Below are 20,749 nucleotides of genomic sequence, written 5' to 3'. Positions count from 1 at the left end.
CCCAATTACCTCAACCGCACTGTTGGGTATAACTGCTACACTGCATTAAGAAGTCAGTCTTCATTAAAAAAAAATCTGGGYTTAGCCTATAGCCATGAACAGATTAAGGCTGGAGGCTTACTAGTGAGGACTGGTTGTGACTATAGGCTTCTTCAATATCGTGGACTGAAGCTGGAAATCATATCACCATGGAGACTGCAGCTTGTGTAATGGMAAAAAAAAAACATATATGAATGGTATGTCAAAGGTGAGAGAAATACACTGGGTAGCAATTGAAAGAAAACAGCTATTTTCTGTTAGCACTGATAAAAACATGTTATGAAACAACTACTGTTATGTAGTGGTGTCTACCCCCGAGATGACTGACCGTGCCSACGTAGGCTTCAGTAGAACATACTGTACCACCCACTTCACGCGTGGGGTATGTAGGATGAATCATGTGAAAGTGTAGATGCCTCTCCTCCACATCTCAAAGGATTCTCCACTCTGGATGAGCTAGCACATGGTTTGCTTGATGTGTAAATCACTTTCAATTATAAGGTGCGCGTGCGTTCGTTTTTTTTTTACAATATCTGTACCAGAAGTCCTCACAAGAATGGTAAACCAACTACAATTTTGAGAAGTGAGGACATTCCTGTCCTCACTTATGAAAAGGCTGTTTTAGGTTAAGGGTTAGGGAAAACAGGATTTTGAATGGCAATTAATTGTTGGTCCTCCAACAATTATAGGAAGACACAGCGGTGTGTGTGTGTGTGTGTGTGTGTGTGTGTGTGATTAAAAACTGATCCAATGATTAAACATTTGATGATTTAGTACTGTTTTTTGACAATTGCATGTTTACAACCTAAAGATCTTTACAAATGTAAAGCTGTTGTGATGTCATTCAATATTCCATGTTTAATGTGGTTATTTTGATGGTACCTTCGTGGGAGACTAAAGTGAAGTAGTAATCATTAGCCTCAGATGTGTGGTTGCTATTCAGCAGTGTTGCTCTGAGTTTCAGTTCCCGGACAGTGAGTCTGACACGTGAGCGTTGATCCAGTGTAGGTGCATCTTCAGTAGGCCTACACGGTGAGATAAAAACMGCGAAGACTCAACCCAAGGATTTTGGGATTTAAGAAAAAATGGTGTCATACACGGGCTAGAGAGAGGGGATTTGTTGTTGTTTGAGCTTGGTCACAAACGGTCGACGGATTTTGTTTTGCTGGGGGACTTGGCAAATACTGTACATGGTTCTATAAGCTACCAGCTACATAACGGTTTTACGCGCAATGTTGATTCTCATGCTTGGAAAGTTATGTATGCGGTACCAGAGGAGTCTGTGTGGAGTTGGACAGTTGAATGAATTGACAAACAATCTATACCGGGTGTCCAAGGCTTGTCGATGTGGAATAAACTGTGACCCTAGAATACCCTAACCGGTGGCTCTCCGACGATATGCGCGTCAGTCTAACAACAGCTTGCACACTCTCCATAATCTTCGGCTGACAAAGCATTTTTCTGCATCTACAGTCCGTTCATTACTATTCAGCAGCACTACTCTGCAGTTACCACCGAGCCCCAACGTCGTTTTGATGCGAAGCGGAATATTGGTTTCTGCGTTTACTCGGGAATAAAATTGAGCCTGGGAATGTTTTCAAGCTGTGCGCTCACGTGGACCAACTAGGAGTGACTCTCGATGATAATTGGAATTCACCCAGGTTATAACGCAATGTTTCCAGAAATTCATATCAAGGTGAGGTTTAAACAAATTCAACATGGTCTTTTTTGCATTTTGTTTTAGTTCACAGTCCTGTATTTGGAACCTCTGCACTTTCATCGCTAACTTTAAGTGTACTGTACAGTCAGTAATTAGGTCTGAAAACACTTTCCAACTGTTTTCAGAATCAGATGTCAATGCRTTGACACAATTACTCCCATGGTTTCATGGTTCCACTGACCTTCAGATGGACTAACCCACTTCAATCCCCATGATCTACAGCTTGGTGTGCTCAGGAATGGATCATTGGCTTCCTGGGGTCTACTGGGTTAATATGATTTGTTTGTCACGGCTGACACCTAGCTGGTGTCAGCACTGGATTCACAATATATTTGGGCTACTGCACATTTTTATATTGCAGTATTCAAAAATGGGCTTAATGTGTCTACTGTAGCCATAGTGGAATACCCCCCCCCCCCCTGCATATAAACCACATTTGAGAATCATCGCTAGTTCTAAAAATACATTGTAATTTAATTAGGACGTTGGCCGTCATAGATTTTCTATATGCAGTCGGTGTGTGTGTGCGCACGTGTGAGTGCTGGGGCCAAGCAAAAATAATGTGTGCCTATGTGTAGGTGTGTGCACGAGTGTGTTCATCTTCACCTCGCGCATATTATATGACATCCTTTTCTCACCCAATCCCCACAGACAGGGAAGCCCGATGACTACTCCCAGCAACACAAACTCCAACCTGAATGCACACGCCTTGGGTCCAGCCGGGCCTACCAGCAGCAGCAGGTAAACCTACTCCCTGGTCCTCCAGTATTCTGCTCCAGTATTCTGCTCTTGTCTGTGGGTGTGCGGGGGAATACGATTAATGTGTCATGATCTGGTCGTGTGGGGGAATACTGTAYGACGGAACAGCCCAGCACGCACCTCTGAAAAGACGGAGCAGGGTAGTTATCACCAGTTGTTAGTCCCTGCTGATTGGATCCTGAGTTTTAAGATGAAAAGTCATTTGCCTTATCCCAAAGGATTCAATGGCCTAAATAACAGTGTGAAAACGTGCCTGCCGGGTGCAGAGGTAACTGTCTTCGGTACCATGTTGCTATATATAGCTCTTTATGAATAATTAATCTTGCAGAGACTGCAGTAAAGCCCTGGATATTAAACAGTGCGTTCTATTAATAGAAATTCCCCTCTCAATTTGGCAGCGCTGTTTCAGTTCAAATCAATAAGGCCACGAGAGCCATACTACCTGTCTCTTATACACATCTAGATGTGTATAAGAGACAGGTGTGTGTGTGTGTGTGTGATTAAAGAGGAATAGGGGCTATGCCTGGGGCAGGTCAGGGCAGGCAGTATGAGTGGAGGGGTGCAGGCCCTGTCTCTTATACACATCTAGATGTGTATAAGAGACAGGCTATATATAGCTCTTTATGAATAATTAATCTTGCAGAGACTGCAGTAAAGCCCTGGATATTAAACAGTGCGTTCTATTAATAGAAATTCCCCTCTCAATTTGGCAGCGCTGTTTCAGTTCAAATCAATAAGGCCACGAGAGCCATACTACTGTAACTACAGCACAGCTCTATCCTTCAGTCAGAGGTGGTGCCCTGGTATAACCTAGCCTTTTGGGCAGCTTTTGAGAGAATGTGTTACATAGAGTACCGAGAAAGACTAGCAGCCTATAAACAAAGAGAGAGTGAAGGAAAAATAAATGGAGAGAGAGACTCCGAGTCGGGCTGCAGTGAAAGCTTCTGTCGAAAAGCAGACCTCCAAGGCTTTAGACCCTGCTTCACTCTCGCCCTTGCAGGTAACTCTATGCCCTTTCTGGGCACCACAGGCTACTTGCTGCCTCATTACTGAATCAGCAGGAAAACTAGAAACACCCAGTGCCTCAAACCTCGTTATGTAACAACACCTGTATTATCTCTGTAGATTTAACCTGGATGACCCTCTAAATGTGGGTCCTTCTCTCTCTGCCTCCCTCTCTCTCTTGTTCTGGCTGTAGAACTGTGGCTCGGGCAAAGGCACCCTGCCCAAGCTGGATACTAAGCCCTTGGTTGTAAACAATGTCAAGTACCATCACCTGTCCGAATGCATCCTGCCCAACATCACCAGCAAGGGCCTGCAGAACACCTGTGATAGGCAGCTTTCAGGAACTAGGCACCAGGAAAGCTTCCAGGTGAGTCCTTGTTACAATTAGTCTAATCTCTTGGTATTATGTACTTCGAGCCTAGTATATTGAAGCAATTAAACATTCTGCTGAGAAATTATAAGTGTTAAATTGTTACCATGCAAAACCTCTGCAACTAGTTAATTTCCTGTATGTTTTACAATTGACAGGATGAGAGATCACAGAGCTCCACAGTGGAGAGTCTGCCAGAGTCCATCAACAGGAAGAACAATCAGGAGCAGGAGAGGAATATTGAGGGACACAATCTGCCCATGTCTCCTGCAGGTGTGTGTGGGCTAAGGGTAGGACTAGGTCTGAGTAGGAGTTGGAGAGTAGGGAAGCGTTGGTGGAAGGTGCTGGTGTTGGCGATTTAGTATTGGCAATTCTAAAGGAGAAAGAGTTTTCTGTTCCTTGATCTTATTTAATCAGGAAGAAACAAATGCAAACTGGGATTTGCTGACAGAAATGTCCTTTCCCTCCTATACAGAGGTCCTGAAGGTGTTCAAAGATCGTCTGACTGAGCATGAGCAGGAGGAGATCATGGACTACTCCGAGGTCTGGTACCTGGGCCTGGATGCCAAGAAGATGGAGGGTTCCCCCAGCCTGCCCCATAACTCTGGCTACGATGATGAGAGCGGAGGCTATCTGAAGGTAACATAAAAATGGGCACAAAGATGGCAGTAAAGAAGCTCTGTGAATTTCAGAACCAGTTTTAGTGCCATATAGAGTAAAGTTTTTGCAGTATTGCTTTAAAGTAAATGATGCCCTTTTTTCTGCAGGTCGCGCATGACCACATAGGCTTCCGGTTTGAGGTGCTCGAGGTGATCGGGAAAGGATCCTTCGGACAGGTCCTGAAGTGCCTGGATCACAAGACCAATGAACTTGTCGCCATCAAGGTCATTCGCAACAAGAAAAGGTGACTAACACCACTAGCTAGCTAGCATATCATAGCACAGCTGGGTTGTCAAATACCAACCTTTCACTAATAACATGTTATGACACGCTATGACACATGTTATAACACTGCTTCTCTGTTATGATTGTCTGCAGGTTCCACCACCAGGCCATGGTGGAGTTGAAGATCCTGGATGCGTTGAGACGGAAGGACAGAGACAACCAACACAACGTCATTCACATGAAGGAGCACTTCTACTTCCGGAACCATCTCTGCATCTCCTTCGAGCTCCTGGGGTAGGATTGACGGACACTGTAGGGCCAAATATAAGATCATATTCAGAAATACAATAATACCTTTTTGTTATTTGTTTATTTAGTTCAGGAGAGAATACTTCTGCTATATTTCATCCACAGGAGGTAAACATGTAGTATGAAGATTATTTGGGCATTTAAATCTAAAGGATGTTTGCTTATCTTTGACCGTGCAGAGTGAACCTGTACGAACTCATCAAGAAGAACAACTTCCAGGGCTTCAGCCAGATCCTGGTGCGCCGCTTTGCCTACTCCCTCCTCAAGTGCCTGCAGATGCTGCACAAAGAAAAGATCATCCACTGTGACCTAAAACCGGTATGACCCCTAGCCATGACCTTTAACCCCTAACAACCTTAACATTACATAATGAAAAGTGAAGCATATTTGCAAACATATTCATTGTTGGTTCAGTATAATGGTGCCACAGGAGATCGAGAGAGGATATGCTCATACTTGGGTATTTATTTTCCAGGAAAACATCCTTCTGTCACACAAAGGCCAAGGCAACATCAAGGTCATTGACTTTGGCTCCAGCTGCTACGAGCAGCAGAGAGGCGAGTGTCTTAGTTTGTAGGTTTCCTAATGTAAGGTTAGAGCAAGTAGGCAAACAGGCGGCACAAACTCATTATAGTATCACATTATAGCATACATAATTCCTGGCTCTCCTCCTCCACAGTTTACACCTACATCCAGAGCCGCTTCTACCGTTCCCCAGAGGTGCTCCTGGGCCATCCCTACAGCATGGCCATTGACATGTGGAGCTTTGGCTGCATCCTGGCTGAGCTCTACACTGGCTTCCCCCTCTTCCCTGGGGAGAGTGAGGTGGAKCAGATTGCCTGCATCATGGAGGTACCTACCTAGTACCTACAATACCATGTTCTCTTTGTTAATGGCTCTTTCAACATTGTGGTTTGGCAACGGTGATATATTACTSACTGTGTGTGTTCACCTGATTTGTTCTTAGGTGCTGGGAATGCCTCCAAATGATTTCTTGTCGACAGCGACCAGGAAAAGGCATTTTTTTGGTAAGTGTTTTTGATCTAGTACAGTCACGTGGTTTTCTCTTTGACTGTTCGATTGAAATTCTGTTTAACTGAGACCTTTCACTTCTACTGATGTACCAATAGGATCACAGTTAAATGTATACATTTCTGACATAGGGATTTGCATAATTTTAGTGTCAGAGGATGTTTAAGCAATAAGCCTGAGGGAGTGTGGTATATTGGCCATATAACACAGCTGAGGGTTGTTCTTAGGCACAACGTGAAAGGGAGTGCCTGGATACAGCCCTTAGCTGTGGTATATTGACCATATACCACAAACCCCAGAGCTGCCTTATTGCAATTATAAACYGGTTACCAACATAAATAGAACAGTAAACWAGTATGTTTACGTCACAACCGTGGTATATAGTCTGATATACACATGGMTGAAATGCTGTTTCAGCCAATCAGCATCCAGGACCCAAACTACCCAGTTTATAATTCTTAGTAAGAGATCCTCTTATTGATTAATCACTGGTTGGGATTGTGCAGATTCCAAGGGCAACCCCAGGAACATCACCAACAGCAGGGGGAGAAAGAGACAGCCCAACTCCAAGGATCTGGCCAGTGTCCTGAAGACCAACGATCCTGTCTTTCTGGATTTCATCAAACACTGTCTCACGTACGTACTGTGCATACTGTACACCTGTCAATTACACAGCCATAGAATTACCCAATCTCAAATACTACTAATACTAAGGAGTCATGTGAAGCGAGCCCTCTTTCGCATTATTATTGACTTAAGTTTATTTACCGTTTACTCCTCCAGGTGAGGCCGATTTGAGATTGAAATCTACAAGGAAGCCCAGTGTGGGGTTTTACCTTTGGTTCTCTCTGGGAGAATCTCATTTGCATACTCCTCACTTCCTCTCTTCTCTCTCCTCGCCTCCATCTCAAAACCCAATGGAGGAGAAGGTCAGAGGGGAGGGACCTCTGACAGAGCACGYGTGGTGTMTGCAATTGAGATTCTCCSTCTGACTGACTCTCTGCTCTCTTCTCTCTGTCAGGTGGGACCCTAAGAAGCGCATGACGCCCGACGAGGCCATGCAACATGAGTGGATCCAGGGGGCCCGCTCCAACAAGTTTCGGCCCAAGACCAGCACCGTGAGAAGACCCAGGGAGAGCCTGAGCAACGTGGAGAACAACAAGAACAACAAGATAGAGCAGCACATTCCCCACAAACCAGCCCTCATCARCAAGATAGGTAAGAGGAGCAGTCATCTACCATACTACCACCATGTCCTCATATGTATGTGTTTACATGTTTAAAAAAATAAAATCTGCACTAGGCATTTTTTAGACTTTGAGAGTGGCAAATTGACACAAAGACTACATTTTCTCCACATCTCTATGATTGACATGAAGTAACAGGCATCTTACTTCCGCCTTTCTGACGCAGTTGACAAGGCATTCTACAGCCCGTTCTCCAATGCCACAGACAGGCCCAAGAGAGAGAACTCTGTGAAGCTGGCGTCCGCCGAGCGCTTGCGTCCGATCGGGGCTTCGGCCGAGGGCCAGATGGGCGAGGGCAGGACCAAGAGCACCAGGGCTGTTAGCAGCAGCAAGCAGGAGGTACCTAGGGAGAGATCAGTCCACATCGTCATCAGACCCCAGCTGGAGTACACTGCAGACGCAGACAGGGACAGTCTGSAGCCCCAGCAGGGCCTGTCCCCCATCACATGAAGGCCCCAGGGACAGAGGGCTTGGGGCTGGGAGGGGGTTGAGGGGAGGGGGGATGCATAGGTCACATCAGGGTTAATATCATCAGAGGTCAAACATAAGACACATATTAATAACATTAAATGGGGGTCATGGTTGGAGTGTATCCTGTTTTGTAGATGTAGTGGGTCATCAATTTGTTATATATGTGCTGCACTATAGAATATATTTCCTAGTCCATCGGTATGTTTAGCGCTTGGACTCTGTCTCGCTGCAGGAGAGGTCTTTGGAACACAGAGTCTTTGGGTAGAGTTAAATGAGCTGTGTATCAGCAAATGTTGGTCTTCTCTGGTATTGCAGTAGTCACAAATGGGCTTATTGCGTCTAGAATGTGGCCACATTCACTTGTCATAAGCTTGGAAARTAGCACAGGTCACTTGCATTAGTTTAAAATGTCTGAGAGATTCTGTGAGGTGGGATCCCTCGGCTTAGAACCCAGATCAATGCCCAGATTTGCCTGTTTTCCACTCTCGGTCTAGCCAGGTTAGGCCGAGCCACATTTACTGTCATTTTGCCAGAGGTTTAAAGCTCTTTTGAGTAGGCTAATTCCCTGCACGTTTTCTACTGGAATTGAAGTTTTGGCTTTGACAACACGGATGTTTGACCCAAAATATACATAGGTTAAGCCCCGGCCCACGTGTTTGCACTGCAATACGCATGGCAAGCCCAAGGAGTTGCCCGTGCCATGGATGCGATGTTTAAGGCTCTTTGCAGCACAAAGCATCTCCCATGCACAGAGATGATGGTGATAGTGGAAAAACGTTAAGCACTAGTGTGCACAAACTGATCTAGAGATTACTCAGAGTTTATGGAGTTTGACTTTGACTCAATCATTTGTGGTTGTTGACCATAGTATTATTAGTATTGTTTCATTACTAGTTTATTATGAAGATTCATAAAACTCTAGGTGTTAYTGAATAAAATGACAATCACTTGTAAGTCAGTGAAAGGGCTGTCGAGCTGACAACTGTTAGCTCAAAAACAGGCCCCTCAAGTGGTCAATGAAAAGGAGTGTTATTTTCATGACCTGAAATGCCAAGCTTGGACTGGGATTGGATGGTTTGATATTCTTCATACGTCATTGTCATATACAAAGTTTCCCAGTGTCTACAAAACAGGAATATTCTGACCAGTGATCCTCACCACTTGTTATTCAAATGTGCCTTTCAGCATCCAAAGTAACTTCTCTCTGACCCACAATGCATCGTCTGTTTTTTACCCCTCACACAAACATCGTTTTTAAAAAGCTCTTAATTCCTCATCAAAGCAGTTCCATCTATTTTGATTAAATTCTCTTACCTTGACAAAAGGACAATTTGCTACAATGTTCAGCTTTCTTCAATAAAACCTGGGCCAAATGAAGGAAGGTAGCTTTTTTGTTCTCTGTAAGCTTCTTTTTAAGGAAACTGGTGCTGTTGCTTTTCACATGCTCCAGTTAGAGAAAGTAATTTTAAAACAGTGTTTTTATATTTGTAACATGATCAGAAATTGTTTATATTTCCTTTTGAACAGTACATAATTTAATGTACATTTTACACTTTTGTTATGATTAACTTATTGGTTTAAGGTGTGACCTGTATATGAAATATTTGTGGTAATAAACTCAGCAAAAAAAGAAACGTCCTCTCACTGTCAACTGCGTTTATTTTCAGCAAACTTAACATGTGTGAATATTTGTATGAACATAAGATTCAACAGCTGAGACATAAACTGAACAAGTTCCACAGACATGTGACTAACATAAATTGAATAATGTGTCCTTGAACAAAGGGGGGGTCAAAATCAAAAGTAACAGTCAGTATCTGGTGTGGCCACCAGCTGCATTAAGTACTGCAGTGCATCTCATCATGGACTGCACCAGATTTGCCAGTTCTTGCTGTGAGATGATGTTACCCCACTCTTCCACCAAGGCACCTACAGGTTCCTGGACATTTCTGGGGGGGAATGGCCCTAGCCCTCACCCTCCGATCCAACAGGTCCCAGACGTGCTCAATGGGATTGAGATCCAGGCTCTTCACTGGCCATGGCAGAACACTGACATTCCTGTCTTGCAGGAAATCACGCACAGAACGAGCAGTATGGCTGGTGGCATTGTCATGCTGGAGGGTCATGTCAGGATGAGCCTGCAGGAAGGGTACCCTGGTGAGACAAAACCGTGACTCGTCAGTGAAGAGCACTTTTTGCCAGTCCTGTCTGGTCCAGCGGCTGAGGGTTTGTGCCCATAGACAACGTTGTTGCCGGTGATGTCTGGTGAGGACCTGCCTTACTACAGGCCTACAAGCCCTCAGTCCAGCCTCTCTCAGCCTATTGCGGACAGTCTGAGCACTGATGGAGGGATTGTGCGTTCCTGSTGTAACTCGGGAAGTTGTTGTTGCCATCCTGTAACTGTCCCGCAGGTGTGATGTTCGGATGTACCGATCCTGTGCAGGTGTTGTTACACGTGGTCTGCCAATGCGAGGACGATCAGCTGTCTGTCCCGTCTCACAGTATGGACATGCAATTTATTGCCCTGGCCACATCTGCAGTCCTCATGCCTCCTTGCAGCATGCAAGGCACTTTCACGCAGCTGAGGCACGCAGCTGAGGCACAGCTAAGGCACGTTCACACAGATGAGCAGGAACCCTGGGCATCTTTCTTTTGGTTTTTTTCAGAGTCAGTAGAAAGGCCTCTTCAGTGTCTTAAGTTTTCCTTAACCTTAATTGCCTACCGTCAGTAAGCTGTTAGTGTCTTAACGACCGTTCCACAGGTGCATGTTCATTAATTGTTTATGGTTAATTTAACAAGCATGGGAAACAGTGTTTAAACCGTTTACAATGAAGATCTGTGAAGGTATTTGGATTTTTACGAATTATCTTTGAAAGACAGGGTCCTGAAAAAGGGACGTTTCTTTTTTATATCTCAAGCACTGTATGTATACATAACCAGGTCACATTGGCAATGTCTAAAATGAAATATGTATTTTTTACCATGTTTCAATTGTAATTTTAATGGTTTTCTTGTTTATTTTTCAGTGCTCGCTGAGCATTGTTATTTAAGAGAGCCCCACAGACAATAGCTGGTGCCCTTAATGATGAGAGATGATGAGAGAAGCACGAGATTGAAMTTCACTCAACTTTCTAGAGCAGTGGTCACCAACTGATCGATCATGATTTACTGGGAGATCTACAAGCCATTCCTAGTCGATCGTGTTGTAGAAATTCTAATCAAAGAGAAGAGAGACTGCAGATTATTTCAAACAACACTTTATTATAAGATTTGCAAAAATGAAGCAGTTTACTATGCACTTCAACAGTTGCACAGTTAACAACCAGTGAACAGTATCGGTTCTCAGCTTTTATAGAGAAGTACATCCTATTTGTATACGTGGCAGTCAGCAGAAAGTTTATTAAAGGCAATTAGTTGTATGTGCAGATTTAAGATAGCACGGGGTTGATAGCACGAGGGCTCAACCGTGTAACTGCATTCACAACAGCAAACACTATAATGTGCTATTTTCTGCAAGTCTCCATACATGTGACTTCCTGAAGCTAGTAAACCCATGGGATGTCACATGCTGTGATCGCACCCAAACRGCACTTACCTGTAAGACCAGTCTCATGACTAAGTCCCACAAAGCCAAGTTTGTATCAGGTTAGAAAAAACACTAGCATATAACGAGACAATTCTTTAAATAGTAAAACACGGGATAGCATGACTAATTTTGTCTCAACCTAATAGAAAATTACTTACAAGCATTTTCATTAAACAAACATTAACATGAGGAAAAATGAAAGACTTTCTTACACTTAGTAAATTACCTCCGTTGTCATTGTGTTTCAACCCTTCACATAGTGTAATTCATTCTCAGAAGGGGCAAAGGAACATATGAGGCAATCACTTCATTGAGACTGTCCATGTTGCCACAGGGTCACCATGACAGTAGGCCCTTAACTCTACCTTGGGGGCACCATTCACATAACCCCCACCGTGAGAATGGCCTAAGGACATGCTGCACCATTAACTTAATGTTTTTACCTCAATGTTATGGATTATCATATTCGTAATCAGACATAGGAAATAAATCAGGTAAATAGTGTTCTGAGGCGTCTCCTTCARGGSTCAGTAATGGCATGTCAAGAATAGTCTCAAYGGCTTTGCTGCACAATTTCTTAACACAAGTTATAATAAGCATTATTGTAGAAAAGATCACTAAGCCATAAATCAACCAATTAAATATTGTAACTCCCATAACACCAAATAATGACTGAACCCATCCAAATAGATTCCAATCRTTGGTGTTCTTTTGGTGTTCCTTTGCGACATCACCGCTAAGCTTTTTCAGATGTCCCACTACAATACAATATACTACCCACCACTGCACACCCAACTTCCTCATCCCCATGTTGTTATTTATCCTCTTGCTCTTTTGCACCCCAGTATCTCTACTTGTACATCATCATCTGCACATCTAGCACTCCAATGTTAATGCTAAATTGCAATTACTTTTCACCTCTATGGCTCCTATTATTGCCTTACCTCCCTACTCTTTCTACATTTCACACACTGTACACTATTATTTTTTCTATTGTGTATTGACTGTATTTTGTTATAGTGTAACTCTTTGTTTTTGTCGTTTGCTTTATCTTGGCCAGTCGGAGTTGTAAATTTACAACTGTGACCTGTCCAAGATAAAGCAAAGCAGTGCGACACAAACAACAAACCCAGAGTTACACATGGAATAAAACAAGCGTACAGTCAATAACACATAGAAAAAAAGAAAGTCTATATACAGTGTGTGTGCAAATGGCGTGAGGTAAAAAGAAATAGGCCATTGTAGCGAAGTAATTACAATTTAGCAGATGAACACAGAGTGATTAACTGAGCAGATGTGATGTGTAAGTAGAGTACTGGTGTGCAAAAGATCAGAAAAGTAATAAAAACAATATGGGGATGAGGTAGGTAGATTGGGTGGGCTATTTACAGATGGAATATGTACAGCTGCAGCGATCGGTAAGCTGCTCAGATAGCTTATGTTTGAAGTTAGTGAGGGAAATATAAGTCTCCAGCTTCAGCGATTTTTGCAATTCGTTCCAGTCATGGTAGCAGAGAACTGGAAGGAAAGGCGGCCAAAAGAGGTGTGTCTTGGGGATGACCAGTGAGATATACCGTGCTGGAGCGTCTGCTACAGGTGGGGTTGTTATCATGACCAGTGAGCTGAGATAGGCAGAGCTTTACCTAGCATAGACTATAAGATGACCGGAGCCAGTGGTCTGGCGACGAATATGTAGTGAGGGCCAGCCGACTAGAGCATTCAGGTCGCAGTGGTGGGTGGTATAAAGGGCTTTGGTAACAAAACGGAGGGCACTGATAGACTGCATCCAGTTTGCTGAGTAGAGTATTGGAAGCTATTTGTAGATGACACGCCAAAGTCGAGGATCGGTAAGATAGTAAAATGACTAAGGTAAGTTTGGCGGCGTGAGTGAAGGAGGCTTTCTTGCGCAAATAGCCAATTCTAGATTTGATTTTGGATTGGAGATGTTTATATATGAGTTTGGAAGGAAAGTTTACAGTCTAGCCAGGCTCCTAGGTATTTGTAGTTGTCCACATATTCTAGGTCAGAACCGTCCAGGGTAGTGATGCTAGTCGGCAGGCGGTGCGGAGCAGCGAACGGTTGAAAAGCATGCATTTGGTTTACTAGCGTTTAAGAGCAGTTGGAGGCCACGGAAGGAGTGTTGTATGGCATCGAAGCTCATTTGAGGTTAGTTAACACAGTGTCCAAAGAAGGCCAGATGTATACAGAATGGTGTCGTCTGCATAGTCTCCAGGATCAGGGCCCTACACTACGGAGCTGTGCAGGGGAACGGCACCTCCGTACCTTCAGGCTCTGATCAGGCCCTTACACCCAAACAAGGGCACTGCGATTCATCCACCTCTGGCGTGCGCCTCCCTACCTCTGAGGAAGTACAGTTCCCGCTCAGCCCAGTCAAAACTGGTTCGCCTGCTCTGGCACCCCAATGTGGGAACCAAACTCCCTCACGACGCCAGGTTCAGCGGAGTCAATCACACCTTCCGGAGACACCTGAAACCCCACCTCTTTAAGGAATACCAGGGATAGGATAAAGTAATCCTTCTAACCCCCTCCCCTTAAAAGAGTTAGATGCACTAGTAAAGTGTTGTTCCACTGGATATCATAAGTTGAATGCACCAATTGTAATCGCTCTGAGATAAGAGCGTCTGCTAAATGACTTAAATGTAAATGTAATGTATCAGGGAATCACCCGCAGCAAGAGCGACATCATTGATATATACAGAGAAAAGAGTCGGCCCGAGAATTTACTCTGTGGACCCCCATAGAGACTTGCCAGAGACCCGGACAACAGCCCTTGATTTGACACACGGACTCTTGTCTGCGAAGTAGTTGGTGAACACAGAGGCGCAGTCATTTTGAGAACCAAAGCTATTGAGTATGCCGATAAGAATACGGGATTGGAGCACGTGATACCGCGGAGCTCAGCAGACGTTGACAAACCGAGCTTGTCAAAGTATTTCTGATTTTACCTAAATAACAAACGTTGAAACAATAATTCTAACATCGGCTGATAAATTTTCAAGGCATACACTTCCCAAAGAGCCACTGGACCTCGACCGAGAGGCAAGAAGGACCCACCAAAAACGTCGTTGACTTCCCAAGATAACGATAACGCTGTCACGCAAAATGACGCTGGAGAGACGAACGCAGGGTACGGGGAGTAACATTTAAAAATGACGGACATATAACGAGACAAGCACCAGCGTCAGCAAACAAAAACTTAGACAAGAGAACACATCAACTGCAGCAGCAGGGAACAGAGCAAGGGAACAGACAAAATATGGGGAGGAAATTAACATGTAATAAGTGAGTCCAGGTGAGTCCACTTCGACGCTGATGCGAGTGACGAGAGAGAGGCAGGTGTGGGTGATGGATGGCAGGAGCGTGTGATGCAGGGTAATCTTGGCCGCCATCAAGCGCTCAGGGGAAGGAAGAGCGGGAGCAAACATGACAAACCCTACAGCTAGCAAGATTGCATTAGCCCTCATTACTCAGATGACAGTTCCAGACTGTTGCTCTCGGCCTCTTGCGAGCCTGCCGACATGCTGGCTACTCCTCCTCGGGAAATTCAGGATGTAACAAAGGTCTTCTCTGAAAATTGACAAGAAATCGGCTAAACTCCATTCTTCCATTGACACCTGAAAACCTCCATGAATGATTCTCCTTTTGAGAACGACTGAGGCTGAGTTGCGCATTAGCACATTGAAGATCCATCGCTCGACATGACAGTTCTTATACAACTGCAGAAGGACAATGCCACCTGCAAAAACAAGTAGACCAGATGGAGAACCAGAGCAGACGTAGTAATATCCGTGTGGTGCGATTGAAAGAGGACAGCGAGGCCGTGACCCGGTTCGTTTCTTCACTCAATGGATCCCGGATTCTCTAGCATAATCAACTTCACCAAGCCTCTGGAAATCGAACGCGCCCACAGAACATCAGCGCCGAAACCCCGGCCAGATGAGCCCCCACGGGCCGTCCTGATCAGGTTCCTCGTTTCCTAGACAGAGAGAAGTACTGCAACTCGCAAGAGCCAAAAGGACATCACCATCGATTGCAAGAGGGTCAGCTTTTCCCGGATATGAGCCGGATCTCGCCAGACGTCCAAGGAGTTCAGACCTGCCGCCAAAGCACTAGAGAGAAGAACATCACCGGCTACCTCATCCACCTCGCGGATGAAAGTCAGTACAGAGACTGAACCATCTCTTCAACACACCGCGGAGAAGTGTTCACTTTCCTCAAAGAACTGAACCGCGTCTGAACCAGGATGGTCTCTCTGGGGATAAGATGCAGTTTGTTTGTTTTCTCTTATCCGGGCTGTCCTGACTGACCTGCTGATATCTTCTTGGAATTTGGATCCGTTTACCCTGCTATCCGGTCGCTATAATTGATTTGTACATTTTCAACTAACCGTTTTTTCCCCGGGTGAGTTCTATTACATTTACAGGAGAGTATATTTTGTTTAGTCAATATCCACTGGGCGAAGCAAATTAGTGGCTTAGAGCCCACTGCTCCCCCCGCCCCCCCCATTTATGTTTCTCCTCTCCTGAAAAGAGACTCAAGCAGCCCTTACCGTGGGCAGTAAAAATTCAGCCATAAATGTCTATTCACAACGTTTGTTTTCAACTCAGAGAGCTCGCAGGTTTTAGTCTACGCCAAGGTTAAGCTAGTAAGAGCAAGATGGAAAGCGAGACTAAGTATCCTATAAGTGTATTCAAGTGTATGGTTGGGATTGTTGTTTTAGTCTGACAATCGGGGTGGGCGGGATTTCTTTTTTTCCTCTTTTTCTATGTTTATGTTTGTTTCTTTCCTAAAGAGACAGATAGGTCACTTCTGTGTTCAAACTAAATTTGAAACATTCCTGACTATTTACATATGAGAGATTTCCATTCGGTTACATATTTGAAACCCAACCATGCTTAATCCACTAAAATATGTCACATTCAACGTAAAAGGTCTTAACACCCGATTAAAAGGAAAAGAGTCTAAACTCACCTTAAGAAATTAAAGGCTGACAATGTGTTTTTACAAGAAACACATCTTACAGCCAGTGAACACAAGAAACTGAAGAAGGAATGGGAGGACAAGTTTTTTGCGTCCTCTTTTAACTCCAAAGCAAGAGGAACTGCAATTTGATAAGTAGACACATCCCCTTCTGCGTCAACAACACCATCTCTGATCCCTCGGGCAGTTTGTTTTGGTGCAGGGCATATGTTTTCAGAGTCGTGTACCCTATTGAATATTATGCGCCTAACTTCGATGACCATATGTTTACAGAATGTCTTCCTTCAGGTTGCTCAAGCACCACCAGGATGGCTACTGGTGGAGGAGACTTTAATTTTTGTTTAGATACAGTTCTTGATAGGTCCTCTGATAAACCCTCACTTCTTTTATGTCATTCATGAAAGATCTCAATTTACTAGACATCTGGAGACAGTTGCACCCACAGGAAAGGGACTACTCTTTTGATTCACACCCACACAACACACACATACGCATAGATAACTTTTTACTATCGACCCAACTGTTTCATAGAGTGTTAGATATCGAGTATCTCCCCAGATTGCATTGACCATTCTCCTCTGGTATTATCAATCTCCATTCCTACCAAGGTAAATGGAGCATATAGATGGAGGACTAAATTCTACACTCCTAAAGCAACCTGAATTTTGTGCATTCATCAAAGAGCAGATCAATATTTTTACATTGACAAACAAACCCTCCGCTCCTGACAGTTTCATTCTTCGGGACACATTGAAAGCCTATCTGAGGGGACAGAGCATGTCCTATACTAAAGGGCTGAAGAGAAAACACGGTGCGGAACTGAATGCCCTTGAATCTGAAATCTCTGAGCTAGAGAAAACCTACCAAAGAGGCCAGACTAAAGATCTATACAGGCTTTTGGTAAATAAAAAACTGAAATATAATATTCTGAACACATATCAAGCTGAGAGGGTCATCACTAAATCAAAACAGCGTTATTACGAGCTTGGAGAGAAAGCTCACAAAGTATTGGCATGGCAACTGAAAGCAGAGGAAAGTAAGAGGACAATTAATGCCATAGAAACTCTTACTAATGAGATATCTTTCGACCCTACTGAAATGAATAATACTTTTAAGAAATAYTATGAAGACCTCTACACTTCCCAATCAAGCAATGATCTATCAGAGATCGACTCCTTTCTCTCCTCTCTCAACCTCCCATGCCTGTCAGAGGAAGACAGAGAGCGCGTGAACACTTCTCAGTTCCTGAATTGTTGGAAGCCATTAAATCCCTACCTTCTAATACAWCTCCTGGGAAGGATGGCTTCCCTCCAGAGTTCTATAAAGAATTTAGGGAGYTGTTGGTCCCCTACCTTATGGAGGTACTTAAAAAAGCCGGGGAAGACAACTGCTTTCCAGAGTCTTTCTCTCAAGCAGTGATTACTGTAATCCACAAGAAAGGGAAAAACCCGCTAAAGTGCGCCWCCTATAGACCAATCTCTCTCCTTAACACAGATTGTAAACTGGTCACCAAGATGCTATCTAAGAGACTGGAGTCATGTTTTCCCCTGTTGGTCAACCCAGATCAGACTGGCGTCATAATTAATAGATTGTCTTCCAATAATCTCAGAAGGTTCTTTGATATAATTCACCTTGCTAGCAAAAACAAAATACCTAGTGTCGCAGTCTCCCTCGACGCTGAAARGGCCTTTGATAGGGTTGAATGGTCATACCTCTTTCGCGTCTTGGAAAAGTTTGGTTTAGGTACCGTGTTTGTAAATTTGATAAAATCACTCTACAAATCTCCTAAATCAAGATCACTTTCTGAGTCAAAATGCAAGCCAAGATCTACCGCTCAGATTTTTTTTGCACGACTTAAAAAATGTAAGCCTATGCTAAATTAACCAATTAAAAACAGTACTGTAGCAATGACGTTTGTGCAGTAAACTATAGGCCCAATACATTATCACCTTATGTTGGCTTTGCTTGAATAGTTTTTTTTTATTACAGATACTCTTTATTGTGGACTTGAGTTTGAAATACAAGACAAAGAGCTAGTGACAACCAAGACCATCACTTTCAGAGAGYCCCAACTTTGCAGCCAGTAGTATTGTGACTTTCAGCATTTATTCCTAGGCCTCAACAATGACTTGAATGMCAAATTGAATCCATTAGGTGCATGTTTTTGACCTGTTCACTTATGCAAAATYATTCTAACAGGATACAACATATTCTGAATCCTTCTTCAAATRTTTGAAAAGGGGGTTGGTATATCATTTTACTTGCACTTTCAGGACAAAGGACTATCAAGTTAAAGATGAATGGGCCAAAGGCAAATAARAGTGACTGTGCGCCTTTAATCAGAAACTAATTTTAATATCAGGACGAGAAACTCACACCCACTGGGTGCCAGCCAGGTATGGTGCACCTCACACTCMCTCCTTTCAGGCGTGCCTGGATCTTAGTGGGAGAGTAAGAGAGGAAGGCCATCCTGTCTGTATCCCCAGGCTGAGCGCTTACAMTCAGAGGGATGATGAGGCTAGGCTGGGTYCGAGGGCTGRCCCCTTTGCTGGCCATGGCTGCTGGAATACTCTACATCACATCTATTAAGCAGGAGATTGCTTCTCATGGGGAGCTACTGCAGAGGGCCCATCAAAATGACTCGGTCAGGGGCCAGGACATGCTCAAGAGGCTGGAGAAGATGGAAGCTCACATTGAGAAGCTGGGTGAGTCTCAATCTCCTTCATTTACCTGTGACTTACCTRGAAGAGAAATACCAGAAGCTCTGTCCACATACTATGCCTGGACTACAGTCTGCCACTGTTGTAGCTGGTAGGGCAGATKTAKAGGGGAGAATTTGAGAACAAATTAGAATCTAGCCTGAGCCTACATGTAGAGTTGATCCCAGAAAGTTATTTCACACTTCACAGTGATTATTGTAAAAGGGAACCTGTTCTCGGTTAAATAAAGGGTTTAAATAAACTAATAAAGGAATAAATAAAATGACAATTTTAGATTGTTCTGTCACGTTCCTGACCTGTTTTCCTTGTTTTTGTATGTGTTTAGTTGGTMAGGGCGTGAGTTGGGGTGGGCATTCTATGTTATGTGTTTCTATGTTCAGGTTCATTGTCTATTGGCCTGATATGGTTCTCAATCAGGGACAGGTGTTTTACGTTTCGTCTGATTGAGAACCATATTAAGGTAGGCTGTTCTCACTGTTTGTTTGTGGGTGATTGTCTTCCGTGTCTGTTTATGTACCACACGGGACTGTTTCGTTTGGTTAGTCTGTTCCTGTTCGTGCGTTCTTCGTGTTATATTGTAAGTTCACATGTTCAGGTCTGTCTACGTCGTTTTGTAGTTATTCTAGTGTATTTCGTGTCAGTGTTCGTCTTGTTTAATAAAGTCATTATGTCTTCATACAATGCTGCGTTTTGGTCCGATCCCTACTCCTCCTCTTCAGACGAAGAGGAGGAGAACAGACGTTACATGTTCTTTAATCCTGTATACTATTGCTTGATGAACTACATTTATTCCGTTTTGATCTATCAACTTGTATGTGCCAAAGTTTGCCTTATTGCTTTATTTTACAGTTACAAAGAAGAAAACACTTTTACCACAGTTACATTAAGTTCATTCTCCCAGGCGGAAACAGAGTTTCAAACAACAGTGCAGATTAAAAAAATGCAGAACGGCGCAAAGTTCTGTACCCAATCTTCAAGGAGAATAGATGAAAAGGGAAACGTGTAGCTCTTGTAGTCGATAAACTATTTATTGATAACCAAATGTTCTGAGACACAAAGACTACTCTTCTAAATATTACAAAGTTCCCATAGAGTAGTCGCATWATTCTACACCCAATACTAGCCATAATAGGGATTGTAATAAARAAAATATAGAAAAGCAATAAAATACATCAATTGTTAAAAGAAGTAAACTACAATTACAATGGAAAATAATGAGTATTAAACTTTCCATTTATAGTATTTCATAAATTGATTAGACAGCATTAGAATAACAAATAGGATATAACAGGATATAACATCTATAGAAGAGACAGAAATGCTTATGGGGGAGGTGTTGCTGCATATATTCAGAGCCATATCCCTGTAATGCTTAGAGAAGATCTTATGTCAAGTGTTATTGAGTGTTGTGGTTGGAGGTTCACTTGGCACATCTAAAGCCTTTTGTTTTGTGGTGTTGCTATGGGCCACAAAGTGCTAACAGTCAGTCTAAATAATGTGTGTCAAATGCTTGATAGTGTACGTATGTGATGTAAACAGAGAGGTCTACTTTCTTGTTGACCTGAATATTGACTGGTTTTCATCAAGCTGTCCACTCAAGAGGAA

At 43.4% G+C, this 20,749-nt stretch overlaps 1 protein-coding gene and 1 pseudogene across 1 annotated transcript; both read left to right on the top strand.

Moving 5' to 3' along the window:
• Positions 1-1,019: 1,019 nt before the first annotated feature.
• LOC111949374 (dual specificity tyrosine-phosphorylation-regulated kinase 4-like) lies at positions 1,020-9,420 on the top strand. Its single transcript, XM_023966478.1, has 14 exons — positions 1,020-1,735; positions 2,411-2,500; positions 3,717-3,890; positions 4,052-4,166; positions 4,369-4,532; positions 4,661-4,797; positions 4,932-5,072; positions 5,267-5,405; positions 5,563-5,644; positions 5,767-5,939; positions 6,055-6,115; positions 6,626-6,755; positions 7,141-7,337; positions 7,533-9,420. The coding sequence occupies exons 1-14, from the start codon at positions 1,679-1,681 to the stop codon at positions 7,814-7,816; spliced, it is 1,944 nt and encodes a 647-aa protein (XP_023822246.1). The 5' UTR covers positions 1,020-1,678; the 3' UTR covers positions 7,817-9,420.
• A 9,374-nt stretch (positions 9,421-18,794) lies between these two features.
• Positions 18,795-20,749, top strand: part of LOC139023358 (probable polypeptide N-acetylgalactosaminyltransferase 8) — an 11,912-nt pseudogene continuing 9,957 nt past the window's right edge.

Source organism: Salvelinus sp. IW2-2015, linkage group LG3, assembly GCF_002910315.2.
Source record: "Salvelinus sp. IW2-2015 linkage group LG3, ASM291031v2, whole genome shotgun sequence".
NCBI classification, from domain to species: Eukaryota; Metazoa; Chordata; class Actinopteri; order Salmoniformes; family Salmonidae; genus Salvelinus; species Salvelinus sp. IW2-2015.
Note: the sequence above shows the minus strand (reverse complement) of the source record. Positions and strands in the feature narration are given on the sequence as shown.